Raw genomic sequence first — 18,487 nt, forward strand, 5'->3', positions numbered from 1 at the left:
GAGCTTACATCAATTGACTCACGACGTACTTTCAGGTACAAAAACATGGGTTATAACAATTAGGGTTTGTTCTTGAACAAAGACGACGAAGTTTGGGGCTGAGCAACTTGAATTTTCTGTTAATATATTTCAATGTATCTCGCTGTATTTCCATGTATTTCATTGTATTCATTGTCTTTTTTCCATTGTATTTCAATGAATCTCGTTGTATTCCATGTATTTCATTGTATTCACTGTCTCGTTGTATTCCATGAATGTATTCATATATTTTTTTAATTAATATAATTTATGTATTCAGATGTATTATATAATTTCTCAAAAGATTGTTATGTTTTGGGGTATTTTTCGGTTGAGAAATTTTTTTATAACTGGAAATACAAAATTTATGTGTTATAATTGAGTTTGTTGAGTTATATTAGGAGTCTATTATGTTAATTGATTCACTTTCCATTTAAAAACAGTGTAATCCCCTGTTTCACGCCGTGAATACAGTCGAATACAATAATCTGTCCAGCTGTAATTCCATGTTTCACGCCATGAATACAGTCGAATACACTCGAATACAACAACTGATTAGCTGGACTTCCCTGATTCACGCCTATTTTTTCTATTGTATTCATGAATACAGTAGCTTAAATACATCTAATACATCTTATAACAACAAAAAACGTATCTACAATCCGTAATATAGTAAATGGTATCTATAGATAGCTAATTACCACTAAAAAGATAGGGGTTTTTGACACAGTTACCCATAAAAACAAAATTATTTACTCTTGTCTACCCATTTGTTTTTCTACCCATAAACTAATTACATTTCCTATCCATAATAGTTTTTGTGGAGAATTTGTTCTTTATTCTCCAATTTTTTTTTATTTCTATGCTTCTTTTCTTCTTTTATTTCTTTTTTTTCTTTTCTCCTTTTCTTTTTTCTCATTTTCTTCTTATTTTTTTCTTTTTTCCTTTTCTAATTTCATTTAACTTTTTTTTTATATTCTTTATCTCTTCATAATCTAATTTTATTTAGCGTTTTCACTATATTTTTGTATACCATAAGAAAAAATAACTGATATAGTAAATATTTGTTCACCTTTTTAAATATAACTAGTACAATATACCTTTTGTTTTTTTTCTTTCTCATTTTTTAAATTCAATTATTAAACTGAAATAATATCAGTTGTCACTTGATCTAATTCATTGAATATCAGATTGATTGTTGCGGAGCACCATAAATTACATAATTAGATTCTAAGAATCAACACGTAATTGCCATGCAAACCTTGATCTCCTTCCCTATAAATATCAGTACACACTCTACCATTAGCAGTAATACAACCAGTTATAGAGCAAGAAAATATAATCTCCGACAACCAAATCTCCATATATACTAGTTAGAATAAAAATGATAATAAAATATTAAAAAATGCAACAAAAGTATAAGTAGAAAAAAAGACTTCTAGTACCATGTGATACCAATATGGTATATATGTATATCAACACAACATATGATTTCTCTAGAATATTGCTACAACTATTTGCGACTATACTACTGTACCAAAACATTAAAGGAAGCAATAAAAGTATGAGAAAATTATATTCTCGTATTTCAAGCTAAATATTCGCAAAACAACTTGCTCATTTCGTATACTAAGAGGGTATATAGTTGTATGGGGTCGTTCCAACAATTGCCTATAACTATAAAAACTATTACATAATACACATAATTTATGTCCATCGGCACACAAAAATTCCAGCATTGCAACTCTTGTTCATATAAATAATTTCATAATAGAATTCACTTAAAATGCAGCTAAAACAACCAAAACAATGTTCAACTATCATATGATACCAATATGGCATATAACTATACCAATATGGTATACAGTTTTACTAGTTAATTCCGGCAACTATATGACTATACTACTATTACATAACACACATGCATAAAGAGAAAAATAAACAAATAGTGTACCACATATTAATATAATAAGGTATTTCAAGATATTGTACTATATTACTATTATTAAAAGAAAATCAAATATTATACCAATTAAATACAGCTAATACAACCAAAAAATGATTCAACTAGCATATGATACCAATATAGTATATAGCTATACTAATAGGATATATAGTTGGAATGAATTGAATACTAAAATGGTATATTTGTATACTATTTGGGTATACAATACAAATTCGTCTTCTTCTCTGGTTCAACTATATTTCAACCCAAATTTCTAAAATATACTACAAATTTTCCACAAAATTGACTAAAGTTTAGCTACAACCTCCAATCAACTTTCCAAACAAACCCACACAGGATCAGATCAAAACAATTAAAAACTCAAACAAATCAAGTTATGAGTTTTAAGTTTCAAGGTCCTTCAATGGTGGATTTAAATTGAGGAAAAAAAACAAGAAAGTGACAAAGAAAAACATGAGTTGGGGAAGGGGTTTCACAGCTGAATGGATGATCAGATTTCTAAGGGCTGATTCGTCTTTGTGATTAATACCCACTTCACCATTTTTTTATGTATAAACACTTATGCATCTGTTATAAGAAAAAAATTGAACTGGATAGGTACAATGAATTCAGCCTTTTATGGATGAAACGGAAATAATTTTGATATGAATTGGGGTAACATGTTTACCCTTTAATGGGTATAATGAATTCAGAAATAACATGTTTTAGGGAAAAAATGGGTAAATAGTTTGGACCCTATGGGTAGGAGTAGTAAATAGTTGGGCCCGAGCATTAAAGAGTAAATAGTTTAGGATTAATAGGTACAAAGTGAGATTTTCTCAAAAAATAGGATTTTATGAAAATTTCTCAAAAAAATATGACCGTATTCAAATCACTTGTAGGAATTGATAGAGCCCATCTCTACACTTTTTACTGGTCCAGGCCCACGGTATAGATGTCTAGGTTCTTACTAACCCAGCCCATAGACTTTTTCCGCAGACACAATTAGGTATAAATCTCAGCAATCCATCACATGCATCTTCCTTTTTCTCTTCAGCTGGTTGAGGCAGCTGAGCTCCGCAAACTAAACCCTAGCTCCTCCGCCCTCCTCCTTCTTCCACTTTCTCTTCTCTCTCCACTAACACACAACTTAACCTATTTTTAAGATCGGCATCAAAATTAGATTATCAGAAAAGGTAATATCCGTCCCTCTGTTTTTTTTTTTTTTTTTTTTTTTTGCTTTTGCTTTTGCTTTTTATCATTTCTAAAGTTATGCGCTTATTTTGAACAGAGAAGAAACGATGTAATGCGATGTGCTCAATATAGCTTCTCTCGAATCTATACAACGTTATTTTTATTTTATATTTTTACCTTTTTAAAACTGCTGATTTTGGTTCCTGTTTAATAGATACTTGTAATTTCTTCTATTTGCGTCTGTGTTGGTGTTTTTCCTCCCTATTTGGTCGCCTTGTTATGAAAAGGGAATCAAATGTTTAAATGCTGATTTTTTTGGTTCTATTTTGTTAGCTTATTCCTGAAACTTATACCTGTGTCTATGTATGTTTATGTGTTATTCTCATTTTATTAATATGAAGAAAATTTTGACTAAGACTTTGGAGAAAAGGTTACTCATAGTACTGCTCGGGAAGTTTCTGAATTTCTAATTTTGTTTCCAAATGGATTGGTACATGTCCGCTTTTAGACCAAAATATCTGTTAAATTGATGTCTATGATTTTGGGGTCGAGAGTAATGTTGTATATTTTTTAAGAAAGTGGAATGGATTTATCGACACTGTTTGGACGAAGTAATTGTGTGTGTTTATATAAGGAAAGCTGATTTCATTGGTACCGAATGTACATAGTTACTTTGCATGTATCTGAGGATATGATCAAGGTCATGGATTAAGTATTATGATGAATTCTTTTGATTGTAGCTTGGCAAAATGATTTATTGATGCTCTATAGTTTCAATAGCTTTATCAGCTGCATTTTTCCATGGAGAAAGATTGACGTTTTCATATTTTCCTTGGAGTTAATTATAAGCTTCAGTTTCGATACATGCAATTATGTTCCAGACCAAATTTTTGGAACCTATTCAACTCAGGTTTTGAAACGTATTTTTTAAGGAAAGCTGTGTGATTTTGGCAGTCTTGAATCATTTGACATGTGATAAGTTTTTGATTGCCCAGATTGTTTTTTGATGGAAAGTGGTGGTCGTTATAATCATTTTATTTTCTTGCTGCTTTCAAACTGTGATAAAGTATATCAAGATATCAAAGCAACATGGTCCCCTCTACTTTCTTAAAAAAAGGCAGACCTCATGCACCCCGCAGGTTTGGGGAACGACCTTGTCCCAAAGGGTGTGATGCAGGCAGCCTACCCTGATGCAAGCATCTCCTCTATTTTCATATTCCAACTTTTTGCCTCTGAAGATGTTGTACTAATCTGACTCCACTTTGTTTTTGTGCCTTAACACTTTCATGAAATATATCAACCAACTACACCTGAATGCCATCCTGTGTCTTTTTGTTCTATTTATGGTCATTTCAATTCAATACTACTAGACAAATTAGGAGCTTTTTACAACTGGATGTTCTTTAAATATCAGACTTATGCCTACACGGACAGCCAACAACCTTTCAGTAGCTATCCACACAAGCATATAATGTTGTGTAAATAGAGGCCAGTAGTAAGTAAAAAATTGGAGGTTGACCCTTTGTAAATGTCACAACTGCGGACCCATACAAGTTTTAACCAGAAGAAAAAAAAGACTCATGCATCTAATGTATGTAACAACCCAACTAAGCCTGAATGCCAAATACCTGGTATAGCCATAAAGTATTCTTTTCTTAGTATTTTTTCAAGCTGCTGCATGCAGTAAGACATGCACTTATTTTGTGATGATCACTGACTATTATTCCCAGTCTCCACATTGTCGTTGACTTATTATTTGATGTGTCATAATTATTTTTCCTCATTATTGCAGGTTGGAGACTGTAAAAGGCTGCTCTCATCTCCTGCCCCAAGTGTAGTAGTTGGTAGATGTGTTCATATTCATCTTCTAAACTTGAGGGCTAAACTTTCTCTATGGCTTCCAGGAGTAGCATCCGTCTTATTTCATACTCAGAAGAGCTTATAAATGGTGAACCAATCTATATTTCCTCAAACTGCTTTCCTATTAAAGCTCTCAAATATGAGCCTGCTGGGCTTGCTTTTCACTCTGCTGCTCTTAGACTGAGTGGGCATGTTGAGAAAGAAGACTCCAAAGACAGTAAAGAAGATGTTCCTACTGAAAAGGAACAGTCATTTACATATTCATCAGAATCATACAGCTCTAAGGGTAAAAAGAAATCTTCAACTGGGGAAAAGGTACAAGATCATTATGCATTGTTAGGGTTGAGCCATTTAAGATATCTTGCTTCTGAGGATCAGATAAGGAAGAGCTATCGTGATGCTGCATTGAGGCATCATCCTGACAAGCTGGCTTCTCTTCTTCTAGCCGAGGAAACTGAAGCTGCTAAACAAGCTAAGAAGGAGGAAATAGAAAACCACTTCAAAGCTATTCAGGAAGCATATGAGGTTCTTATTGACCCTGTTAGAAGAAGGATTTATGATTCCACAGATGAATTTGATGATGAAATTCCAACTGAATGTGCTCCACAAGATTTTTTTAAGGTCTTTGGACCTGCATTTTTGAGGAATGGACGTTGGTCTGTCACCCAACCTGTCCCTTCATTGGGTGATGAGAATACTCCAATTAAAGAAGTGGATAGCTTTTATAATTTCTGGTACAGCTTCAAAAGCTGGAGAGAGTTCCCACATGCTGATGAGTTTGACCTTGAACAAGCTGAATCTCGTGATCATAAGAGGTGGATGGAGAGGCAGAATGCGAAACTGTCAGAGAAGGCTAGAAAAGAAGAAATAGCTAGGGTACGCACACTTGTTGACAATGCCTATAAGAGAGACCCTAGAATCCTGGGAAGAAAAGAAGCAGAGAAAGCAGAGAAGCAGAAAAAGAAGGAAGCTAAACTACTGGCAAAGAAATTACAGGAGGAAGAAGCAGCTAGGATTGCTGAAGAGGAAAAGCGTAAGAAGGAGGAGGAGGGAAAAAGAGCTGCCGAAGTTGCTTTGCAGCAGAAGAAGTTGAAGGAGAAAGAAAAGAAATTGTTGCGAAAAGAGCGGAGCCGTTTAAGAACCCTTGCAGCTCCTGTTTTGTCCCAGCATTTGCTTGGGCTAGCTGATGATGATGTAGAAGGTCTATGTATGTCACTTGACATTGAGCAACTGAGGAACTTGTGTGACAATGCTGATGGAAAGGATGAGCTTATGATAGCTGAACTTCTCAGGGAGGCACTTGGGCATGACCACAACTCAAAATATGAGAATAAGTGCGAAAAGATTAAGTCACATCAAAATGGTTCTCTGGAGGGTAAAAGACAAGTTCCTCTGATGAGCAGTGAGAAAAGGGAGAAACCTTGGAGCAAGGAAGAAATTGATCTTTTGAGAAAGGGAATGCTGAAATATCCTAAAGGAACATCTCGAAGATGGGAAGTTATTTCCGAGTATATTGGTACCGGAAGGACAGTTGAAGAGATCCTGAAGGCTACAAAAACAGTTCTGCTCCAGAAGCCTGACTCTGCTAAAGCCTTTGACTCCTTTCTCGAGAAGAGAAAGCCCGCACCGACTATTGCATCTCCTCTTTCCACAAGAGCAGAAGTAGAGGGGGTAGAAAACAGTAGCAAGCCTGAAAGTGAAAGTGCTAAGGCTGATTCTCAGGAGTCCCCCAGTCAAAACACATACAGCCAGAACACTGAGGATGAACCTGCTGCCAACGGGGTTTCCTCGAGCTCCGATTCAGACATATGGTCTGCTGTTCAAGAAAAAGCTTTAGTTCAAGCTCTGAAAACCTTCCCCAAGGAAACCAGCCAGCGGTGGGAACGAGTTGCAACTGCAGTCCCTGGGAAGACCATGAACCAGTGTAAAAAGAAGTTTGCATTACTCAAAGAGAACTTCAGGAACAAGAAAGGTGCAGTGTGAGGTTAGTGGTGGTTGAAACTTCTGAGTCTAGTTTTTCCGATTTCTATCTTTTTATTGTTCAGGAGCAGCCGCAACAAGCTCACATGTGAAATGTGACAACATACCCCAATCCACTTTCGCGGCCATTTTTGTCATTAAGCAGTAGCATTTACATATCTTACTATCAGTACGGCATTGTGAAGTTACTATACTGGAATACATTAATATTTATTGGGAAATACCGATGATACCTAAAGTTGTGCATCTTTATATTTATTTTGATTGTTGGCCTCGTAATTTAGATTCTCTCTTTCCTTCATAAAATAATTGCTTGTTTTCGTCCCCCCCCCCCCCAATTTGAGTTGAGTTTCTTTGACCCTGCATGGGGGCTTTTATAAATCTGGGCGTGTTTGGTAACTGCTTTGGGGGCTTTTATAAATCTGGGCGTGTTTGGTAACTGCTTTGGAATGACCCATTGTGGGCTCGAGCCACATCATTGTGATGAAAAATTGTGATGAAAAGGAGTAAAAATGAGTCCCATGGAACTTGTTGAGTAGATGCAGAAATGAAATATCTCTTTCTACAGAAGTGGACTCCACTTTATGATGGATTCAAGGGGGAAATGGCCTATTTTAAGGACAAAAACCTTGATGTTAAGCTTTGCGTTTTCTCTTTTTGATTGTATCAGGTTAATTTCTACTTCATTCGTGCCTGTGTCCTTAAATATTAATAGAGTTTTGGCCAAGTCATCCCGGTCCTGAACTTTAATTACCACCGTCCTAATATTTCACTTAACAGAGAAATCCCTCAAGTTTTCTGGTAAGTTTTCCATTTCTAACAGAGCCTGTTGCTCATCCTTATTCTTTTAATTTTCTCTCCAAAAGCTCTTCCTTCTTCAAAAGAAAAACACGAGACTTGGCCAATAGAGTCTTTCCTAGTCTCTGAAGCAGAGAATACTTGGCCAACTAATTTTGGATCATCACTTGATTTCAGGACAATAAGCCCCTTTTATGTGATCGATTTTCTCCATAGCTTCTATTTTCATTTTTGCTCCCAAATTATCCATTGGGATCGGTCACCCCTCTAGTCCTCTTCATTCCAAAGAACAGTGAACTTCTAGAGAAAACAAACTCGATGATCTATAAGCCCGTTTGGATTAGTTGATTTGAAATAGCTGTTAAGCATTAGGTGCTGAAAAGCACTTTTAAGTGTTGGAGCTGATTTAATAAATAAGTAGTTACGCGTTTGGGTACAAGCGCTGATTTAATATGGAATGAAGATAAAGTTAGAAAATTTATTTGAGAAATATATTTTGTGAACTAAAAAATATCATTAAGGATAAACTAGTTAAAGTCATGGTCAAACTAAAAGAGCTTATAAACTGAAAAGCCATAAGTTGGGGTTGACCAACTTTATGGCTGATTTTAGCTTATACGCACTTGACTTATAAACACTTTAGTTATTTATCAAACGCGTAGATAAGTCAAAATGTGCTTATAAACTTAGCCAAACACCTTTTATGTCTTTTCACTGCAATGAATTTTCATTACCATTGTATTTGTACTCGGCATGTATGCGATGCGTCCCAAAGGAGAGAATATGTGGGAAGTCAACTGATATGTAGGTCTAACTTGTCCAAACTCTAAAAATAAACGACAATAACAGGAATCTGCCTACGTTAGAGATTCTATATCTTCAAATGCAAGGTATGGAATTCATCGGCTCCTTATTTTATAGAAATCTGTCAATGTCCCTACTGGAATAGAGAGTAGTACTGCTGGAAATTATACATGACTCGGCTTCAACAAAAACAACAAACCCAAACCCAGTGAATAGATCTGGGAGGATATGTGTACGCAAACTTTACCCCTACCCTGAAAGGCAGAGAGGTTGTTTCCGATAGACAAGATGAACTTGGCTTCATATATGAAAATTGCGTTTCTCAAGAAAAATATTTTTAGCATAATAAATAATAAATAATTTTGAATACAGTATTCTTTTTTAAAAAAATAATAAAAAATTACGCCATAATATACAAGCGAAAAGCTAATGAAAACTTTTGATTTTACAAAAGACGATATCAATACTTTTATATTACAAAACTAGAGATAATAAACCCCCTATAAGTAGCATAATAAATTATAACAGCCCAAGTCTTTATCACCGCATGGAAATGAATCTTTCCATAAAAATAAACAATTCACTTGCAACAAATTTGATACCTTGTAATGATCAGAACTACTACATCAGCTCTTGTGTTTTCTTTCGTACAGCTTAGCATTGGAATTACCAATCTACAACTTCCTTATACCAGCAATCTATTTTCCTTTTCCTTTATGGCTGACTATTTAACTAGTTGGTCTCACATTTAGACAACAAGTTTATACCGTTAAGCTCACGAGCAGAATTTTACCTTAGATCGTATTTTTTTTTTGGAGATATCAGCCCCGAATAAACCATCCACATTGCAACCATTCGCCTTATAATTTCCGTGAAAATATTTTTGAAAGAAAAGGAATTTTTTTCATGGGAAGCAAGAGAGTGGTGGTGGTCCATGATACATCAAAAGAGGTAAACTGGGCTGCCATTAGAGGGGTACTTCATAATTTATGTCTGAAGGCTGGAGATGAGCTCATATTACTTGGAGTTGTTCACCAATTTAACAACTCAACTACTTCGTCAGCTTTCTTGGTCACTGTAAAACTTCGTAAGTCTTCTATACTTTCTGTTAGAACTAATTATGTAGTACAAAATTATTATTTTTTTGGTTAAATACAAAAATATGTTATAGTATCTCATTAGTTTCAACTTGTTTATTTTGTAGTGGGTCAACGGAATAGAGTAGACCATAAACTGGTGGAAGAAGAACTAGTTAAAAGGATGGAGGAGTATAATAAGAGCTTGGAGATGCTAATGCTGTTGAAACAATGTGAAGTTCAAAAGGTTAGTCTCTTAAAACTTTCACTAGTCACTTCATATTTCTTTAATTAATCCATCCACCCAAGTACGGAATTTAGCATGGACCTCTACACGTTTATTAATATTCAAAAGAAAAAATACGAATAAGGACAACAAGATCTTACCTTACTGATGTAGGATAGGCAATTATGTACTCCATATTTTAGTCACTCTTGTAAGGGGGCATTTGCTCGAATGGCCCTTTTTAAGCCATTATCCATCCAAAGGTTGAATACATATAGAGACATTTAAAGTTGGCACAATTTGTTATTTAGATATTTAAACTTGAGGATATTCCTATTAAGCATTTATGCTATTCAGAACTTGTTCTAATTAGGCACTTCTTTGACAATTGACCATACTTATAAAGTGTTTGCAATGTACTTGCTGCTGATGGGGTACATGAAGAATAAAAGAAAGGACATATATCATTTTGCGTGTAAAATAAAAAACTATTTTAAAATCTATTTAGTAAACAAAATAAAAGTAACATTATCAAATAGAAAAAAAAATCCTTAATTTACACCCAATCAGAAAAGGACAAATTATTAACAAAAAAAGAAAACATTATTCTGGAAATTAGTGTTCTTGGTGTTTTTCACTATCTTCATCTGTGTTCTTGTTCCAGCCACGATTCTAATCCAAAATTTCAAGAGAAACTCCTCCAAATTTGTTATAACTTCAGCTAAAGATTCCCCACGAAGATCCAAAGACAACCCCAATATTAATTTCTCAAATTTTCATCAAATCAAGTAACCTCTTTTGAAACCTTCAAGCTTTCTTAAAAACCCATTAATGGTGATTCGATTTCAAATGAAGAATACGGTCTCACTTCGGGTTCAATCAACTGGGATGATTGTTGGTTCAAACTTTCGAGCTAACTCGATAGTGGAGGCACAACATCATTGGAAGTGGGAGAGGCAACGGTGGAAGTTTATGGTGGAGAGAAAAAAGAAGAAGAAATTAGCCAATATTCAAGAAAAAATTTCAGATTCCTAGCAGGAATTAGTAATTAACAAACTAGCACCTAATTAATTAAAGTCCTGACCAAAACATATAATGCGGGACCAAAAATCAAGTTTCCTTGAACAGATTCTAATTAAACAAAGGACCCAAAATCAGCCCTATTAATTACCGAAAATTAGTCATATTAATACTCATCTCTACCAAAATGTTTGATAAGATTATACAACCCATTTAATTACCTTCAACACACATCTCTTTTCTAACATTAATGCCACAAACCAAAAGGCATATATGTACGAATCCTCCAAAGGAAAGTATCACTTATTTTAATTTTTTTAATTGTTATTTTCACATATAGTAATAAAAATATAATTATATGAGTGAAATATTATAAGTATTTTATGAATTTGTAAACTTTAAATTATTTCCATAGTAAATGTGTGTTTCAATATAGTATATTTATACACATATATGTTATTGTTTGTACATAATGTACATCAAATATAAATTTAAACTATATCACATATACGGAGTATATATTTCAAATGTCAAATATACTTAAACTATATATTGATCTCATCAAGTATATGTAATTATACACTAAATATACATAATACATATATTGAATATGTATATTTGTTTATACGTTGTGCATGCAAAATTATATGTTAAATAGACATAAACATGTTCGGTATAGGCAAATATACATAATATATTCATTACATATGTATATATTTAAAATTACATTGTAAAAAATTATATGTATATATACACCTTCAAACATGGAATAAAAATATGAATTTACTAAGACTGTGTTTGATACAATAATGAAAAAGGGGATTCTAAAAGTGGGAACTTTCATAAAGATAGTAAGTATAGAATAATGATGGGAGAGAAATATGGAGAGATTAATATGGTTCAAAATTAATTCCTTAAATTGTGGACTATGTTTAAAATTTTGAAGAGTACTAAACGTACATGATTTCGGGAAAATGCTGTAATTGTAAATGAATGTGCTCTTTTGGAATAAAACAAAAGTAATGATCTTTATTTAAATATTATAAAAGAAGTAACTGACAATGTAAAAAACTCATAAAATAAATATGTTTTTTGGGCTCCTCACGCGCTAATAGTGGGTTAAACTCACTCTATGTGCCAACTCAGCAAGAAGAGCCTTACTGGAACAACTTTCACGTAGTGCAAGTGCTTAATACGAACACCCTTAAATTTAGGTGTCTAAATGAAAAATTGTGTCAACTTTAAGTGTCTCTATATGTGCTCAGCCTTATCTAAATTCCGATCTCATTAGCCCAATGAGCTCAATTTGTTTGCAAAAAAAAAAAAATGGGACATGTGCATAGATAGTCATTTTAAGGGATGCTATTTAGAGATTAGACAGTATTTATTTTGTCCTAAAATTTTAAACTAAAAGTCTCAATCAGGACAATTCAAGACATTTTTGTCTTAAAAATTAAACTGAAAAATTAAAATTCAGGACGCACTGTCTAATTTTTAAATAGAAGTCCTTTAAAATGGCTATCTGGTGTCATTTCTACAAATGAAAAAAAAAAAAGAATCCATCCAACTACTCTTAAGGGCGGAAGTTAGCCTATTATGGATGTATAACTTAAAGAGTCGCCTAAAAGGTCATACGGCAAATGATTACTATTGTAAGAATAGTCCATACTTTTCATTGTCCATTTTCCATTCGCTCTTTTATTACTTAGGATTTGTAAATGAAAATATGAGGTGAATGCAGACATAAAACTAACCATAATCATAGTTATGCTCTTTTATTATTGAAAATAAATAATTTTTGTCTTCTGTTAAGCTTTTGGTCCAAAATTTTTTTTGTCGTTAAGAAGAAAATTATGACACCTTAATTAATTAAACCGTTTGTCATCTAAATATCCTTACGAAAAGTTATGATATTTTTACTTAAGGGTAACATAGTAGCCATTGAGCTACGTGATCAATAACTAACTAAATACCAATAAACTGTAAAAAAAAATTAATGGGTGAATTTGGATCAATTTGTTCGACAATATGAATGGACAAAAAAAATGTAAGAAAGAACTAAATTGAGCAATTGCGGGATAATACATTGACATATTTAAACATTTTTCCCTGTAGAGCTTCTTCACTCTTACCCAGTGAAAGAATTTCGTACACAGACTATCGAGTCGAATGGAAAGCTATACATCTTCTTGACAAAACCAATCTGTTTTAATGGTGGGAAAAGAAGAGAAAGCATTTTGTCTCTGATCAATGGAAGCCAAAATTTCTGCACAGGAAATTGTACCTACGAAGAAGTAAATTAAGAAAGTTTCACACATAGAATCTTAAGTCTTGGAATTGATAGTCTCAAAATAATTTCAAGTGTGGAAAATTGGGATCTTAATTCTTTGAATATTTTTGGTGTTGCAGGTGAAGTTTCACATAGAAGTTCAAGCTGGAAATTCACGAAAGGTGGTAGCTGTGATTGCAATCAAGAGGTTGGACGCAACTTGGATCATTCTAGATAGGTTAGTGATAACATCAGGAAGTTTACAAAATTCACCGAAACCCAAATTAGGTAGCTGAAATGCACGATTCTAATTAGTACTACCATTTAGAGTTTTACAAAATTTGATATTTATTACTCCTATATCCCGTTTTGTATAACTCTGTTTGACTACACCTGTAATTGAATTGAGCAGAACGGTGCACAAAGCATCTCGCGTTCACGCAAGGTCCGGAGTAGGGCCACATTCTTAGGTGTTATGTAGGCAGTTTACTCTAATGCAAGTGTTAGTGGGAGTAGAATGGAATATAAAGTAATAATTGAAAAGTTAGTTTGATGAGAAACAACAGCAAAGTAGAATTTGAATAGTTAAATCTTGAATGATTGAACTTACTGAAGAAGTTGTACAAACTAATAGTATCTATCAAAATGAGTCAAATATTTTAAAACGTCCGAAAATAGAAAAAAGGGTTGTGTAAATGGCGGAAGGAGTATTACTATCTGTATTGTTGGGTTACTGGTTAAGGTATCGTCAGTTTGAACCTAGTGGCGGAGCCACGCTTGCCAAAGTGGTTCAACTAAATCATCTTCATCGAAAAATTGTACTAGGCATATAGGTAGTTTTTCTAATGTTTGTATATGTATAAATTGTTGAATCCTATAGACACAAAATCCCATTTGTTTGAATCCCTTTGACGAAATTTTTGTTTCACCACTGCTTGAACCTACGTGAAGCTCATAGGATAAAACATTATTGCTTTGAGGATTTCTTTCTTTTTTAACTAACTTTAGATCTTATAACTTGGTATTTAATGTTTGTAGGGAAATGAAAAAGGAGAAGAGGTACTTTATGGAGAAGCTATCATGTGGAATATCAAAATTGAAAAGTGACAACTCCATAGAAGATGTAAGAGGGTCACTAATATTAATGGAGAACACTGATGTCTCCCTTACCATAAATAAATTTTCTTATGATGAAATGATTCCAGGCGACGATGACTCATCAGATGAACTTACTTCTCCTCAGCAAGGTAAGTAATATGTATAATTACCTCTATATAACTGAAATTTATATCAAAGTAATATATTCTCCTGTCAATACATTTTTACTTATGTTTAACGGTGCTCTAACACCATTTCTTTATTGATGAATTGTAGACTCGGAAGTTATTTCTCGTGTGACAACCTCAAGCAAAGAACAAGCAAGCAGTATTCTAGGAAAGCCCTCCTCAGAGTTTTGTGAAAACTTGGTAAAAAAATCTTCAGCAAGTGACCTAGTAAATTCAAGTTCAAGCTTGGAAAATCCTAGTAGTTCCTCAAGTTCTTCTCAACAGAAAGCAAAAATAACTGAAAAGTCACTTTCCCACATCTCCAACAACCAAACCGAAAAGCATCAAACTATTGACAAAGAAAAAATGGAGATGATTATTGATCAATATTTTTGTGGTGCAATATTCAAAACACCTGAATGTTCAATTTGTGGGAACAAAAGGCCAAAGATGGGATGGCATAAAGACTTCAGTTATATGGAGCTTGAAAAAGCAACAGAATGGTTTTCCAATGAGAACTTTCTATCGAAAGGTGGATTTGGTTCTGTTTATAGAGGAGTTTTAAAGAATGGGCAAAGAGTTGCTGTAAAGCAGCACAATGGTATGAGCCTTCAAGGAGATAAAGAATTCAAGTGTGAAGTTGAGGTTCTTAGCAAGGCTCGGCATCCAAATTTGGTAATGTTGTTAGGGTCTTGCTCTGAAGGAAACCAAAAGTTGCTTGTCTATGAGTATGTTTGCAATGGTTCACTAGACCAATTCTTGTCAGGTAAATTGATAATGCATTAGTATCAGAATAGTAAAACTCGGAGGATCGAATGACCCACTAATACACCTAATCCGTCCAAGTTGGAACATCTATATATGCTGACACATAATTGTTTTATACTTTGCAGGAGATATAAGAATGCCTCGCAATTGGGAGAGGAGGATGAAAATAGCTTTGGGTGCTGCCAGAGGATTAGAATATCTTCACAAACATAACATCATCCACAGAGATATCAGACCTAATAACATCCTCATCACACATGATCATGAATCACTGGTATGTTTTCCATGGATTAATTATATCCATAGTATATTAACAAATACTATGTTACCTCAGAATGTTAACATACGCTGCTATTCATGATTATGTAAGATGCACTAATTAGTAAGCTTAGTTATAACCTTAGTTTGGTTCAAGTAAATTAAGGTGAAACGCTCTGTGAAATGTGGAGCGATTAAAATGGACATGATCATAAAATGCATAGATAATTGACATTCATTTAGCTTAGGTGTTAACTAGACATATATTTTTATCTAACTATATAACATCGATCACGTAGCTAGGAGATTTTGGACTTGCAAAAGCTGGGTATGATGAATCACAAAATTCTTCTGGTAACGATGTGGTTGGCACTCTTGGATATATGGCACCAGAATATGCAGCAAATGGGAAGTTCTCAACTAAAACAGATGTTTATGCTTTTGGGGTTGTCCTACTGCAGCTGATCACTGGGCTGAAGACCACAAATAATCATCCTGAAGATAAAAGTCTTGTTGAATGGGTAAATTTAAAAGACCGTCTCTTACATTTTACCATATAACGCGTGCTTGTTTCGTTCTGAAAAATGATACTGTATAGCTCGTGAGAGAAGTATTTACTCTTTTCTCCTTCTGTTTCTATTAAGCAAAATTACAAGGAATATATAAAGTAGCTAGGTGTGAAATGAAAATCCCCAAAGTCATTTAGTTACGAAAATGTAAAATGTATTACATAATAGAACATCCCTTTTAAGTGCAGGCAATGCCTCTTTTGGAGCAAAGAAATTATCCTCGTCTAGTGGACAAGAGGATTGGGGATTCCCATGATTTCCATCAGCTATTTTGGATGGTTGAAATAGCAGAAAAATGTCTCAAAAAGGATCCTAATAAGAGGCATACTATGGAATGGGTAAGTTTTGCTTGTAGCGTCAGACTAAAATGAGACTTATTTTTCTCTTGAATTTTTCTGATTCTATAAGATATGATTAGTAGATCCATCATTCTTTTTTCTTAAACTATTATAATCTTCATTAATATGATCTTAAAATCCCGTCATTTAATTTGAGTATCCCGACACACTACCCTCCCCGGACCCCTTGTGGGATTACATGTGGTATGTTGTTGTTTGTAAGGTACTCCCTTCGTCCATCATATATGACACTCTTTACTTTATGGTTTTTCCCGCACTGTTGACTCATTTTTTTTGTTGGTATTGTAGTTTCTTAACTTACTGATCGATATATTTTGTTAATGCAGGTAGCTAAAACTTTGGGCCATATAATGGAAGGAAGTACTGATAATTCTATAGATTTCAACCCGATAGAATCGAGTTCATATGTTAATATAGGTGACAATAATAATAGTAACTACAGTAAACAAGAGGATGTCAAAGGTAAAGAAGATGATAAAATCCTTGGAACAGAAGCAACATCTTCATGTTCAACTTACAGAACATCTTCATCAAAAAGTTGGAGTCCTTCATCATCCAATACTCAAGAAGGATATGAAAGAAAGAAGATTCATCTCAAACATAAAGGACCATCTCCAAACAAAGGGAAACTACTTTATGAAGAGATGATTCATTAACTTTGTTTTGATGTGTTTTGTTACATGTGTAAAGTTATTTACTTACTATTATTTTCTGATTAAGTTATCTGCTTAAGTGACACCTGTTTGAGCAAAAAAGTGTTAATCTTTTTACTTAAACCAATTAATGATGAATTAAAGGGCGAGTTTTAGTTGAACTTAATAAATTCTAAATTAAATATAATATGATACTTGCGAGATAAATAGTGCGTAAGAGCATTAAATAATAGATTTAATACTCAATGATTGATAATGAATATGATAACATGAATATGTAGTAAATGTATATAATGGCAATAAGTGTAATAAGAAAGGATCTACCACCCAATTATTGTATGATTGGAATATTCCCTTCTTCTGCCAGCGATGCGGAAAGTGAGAAGTGAAGATGGATAAGGAATCTTTGGATCTTATGAATAAAGATTGAACAATGTGTGCGTGAATAATATAATCAGTGAACAAGACAACTTTTGTATATTCTCTTAAGTCAACTTTTACAATGTATTTTTTCTCAGAAAAATCTAGTTCCCCCTTGCTCTCTATCTCTTGCTACTTATAAGGGGTTGATCACGCCCAACTATGCCTTATAAAAAGACAATGCGGACGTTGCAAATATAACCTGAGTATTTATGCCCGGAGTCGAATCCACAGAGAATTAACCTATCAGTTCATTTCGTTGGACTTACTAAATTCTTTAGAATCAACTTCCCCAAACATTGTGAATAACAGTTGATGGTATATTTAATAACTAAGATTGAAAGTCAATAAACAGTTGTAAACTAAATAAGCTTAAGTTATGAACAATAATGAGAAGGTTCTAAGGTAGTGATTTCCCCTATTGATGGAATCCCTTCTGTTTATGTTTCATATAGATTTACCAACACATCTCTATCAACCATGAGTACTCTTTTTACTGTGAATCTCTCTCGAGTAATCACGATAATTTACTAGACGCGCTCTCCCGAGACAGGCTAGCTGGCTTTGTTTATTACAGTTCACTTTAGATTGCACCCAAGACTTCGTTATCCCTAATCACACCTTTAAACCCGCAGTTATAGATCCCTCTTATACTTTGGGAGTGATGTTGTTCAACAATTACCTAAATATGCACTCTCTCCCAAGTTATGCATACTAAATAGGCACAACTAATTGAGGATCCTGTCAATTAACTACAACAAACACGTAGTTGAACAAATAGAGATTAAACTGGCAAACTATATTAACATAATCAAGAAGTTCATCCTTCAATAGGTTCCATCAAAACCCTAGACAAAGGATTTAGCTACTCATGACAATGGGTAAATAAACTATGAAAATATTCATGATCAAAATTGCAAGAAAAATAAAGAGAAGAAGAAAATATGATGTTTTGGGTGATCTCTCACACTTGTTTCTCATCCAAAGTATTTTCTAAAACATTCC

The 18,487-nt window shown here is 33.7% G+C and overlaps 2 protein-coding genes and 1 long non-coding RNA gene across 3 annotated transcripts; all 3 read left to right on the forward strand.

Annotated features, from left to right (window-relative positions):
- Nucleotides 1-3,005: 3,005 nt before the first annotated feature.
- LOC104229171 (uncharacterized) lies at nucleotides 3,006-7,255 on the forward strand. Its single transcript, XM_009781755.2, has 2 exons — nucleotides 3,006-3,159; nucleotides 4,950-7,255. The coding sequence occupies exon 2, from the start codon at nucleotides 5,051-5,053 to the stop codon at nucleotides 6,998-7,000; it is 1,950 nt and encodes a 649-aa protein (XP_009780057.1). The 5' UTR covers nucleotides 3,006-3,159; nucleotides 4,950-5,050; the 3' UTR covers nucleotides 7,001-7,255.
- Nucleotides 7,256-9,608: 2,353 nt separating this feature from the next.
- On the forward strand, nucleotides 9,609-13,474 carry LOC138880459 (uncharacterized). The gene is made up of 3 exons (XR_011403121.1): nucleotides 9,609-9,686; nucleotides 9,804-9,922; nucleotides 13,331-13,474. It is a non-coding gene; the product is annotated as an uncharacterized lncRNA (long non-coding RNA).
- A 1,347-nt stretch (nucleotides 13,475-14,821) lies between these two features.
- On the forward strand, nucleotides 14,822-17,065 carry LOC104229173 (proline-rich receptor-like protein kinase PERK1). Its single transcript, XM_009781757.2, has 5 exons — nucleotides 14,822-15,221; nucleotides 15,349-15,497; nucleotides 15,781-16,002; nucleotides 16,239-16,388; nucleotides 16,736-17,065. Exons 1-5 carry the CDS (start codon nucleotides 14,822-14,824, stop codon nucleotides 17,063-17,065), a joined length of 1,251 nt encoding a protein of 416 aa, XP_009780059.2.
- Nucleotides 17,066-18,487: the final 1,422 nt, after the last annotated feature.

Source organism: Nicotiana sylvestris, chromosome 1 (assembly GCF_000393655.2).
Source record: "Nicotiana sylvestris chromosome 1, ASM39365v2, whole genome shotgun sequence".
Classification (NCBI taxonomy): Eukaryota; Viridiplantae; Streptophyta; class Magnoliopsida; order Solanales; family Solanaceae; genus Nicotiana; species Nicotiana sylvestris.

Bases quoted from the DNA above. Each gene is read 5' to 3' on its own strand.
- LOC104229171 (XM_009781755.2), top strand. From the start codon at position 5,051: ATGGCTTCCAGGAGTAGCATCCGTCTTATTTCATACTCAGAAGAGCTT.
- LOC104229173 (XM_009781757.2), top strand. From the start codon at position 14,822: ATGGAGATGATTATTGATCAATATTTTTGTGGTGCAATATTCAAAACA. The intron at 15,222-15,348 runs GTAAATTGATAA...TATACTTTGCAG, and splicing joins ACTAGACCAATTCTTGTCAG to GAGATATAAGAATGCCTCGC. The intron at 16,389-16,735 runs GTAAGTTTTGCT...TTGTTAATGCAG, and splicing joins AGAGGCATACTATGGAATGG to GTAGCTAAAACTTTGGGCCA.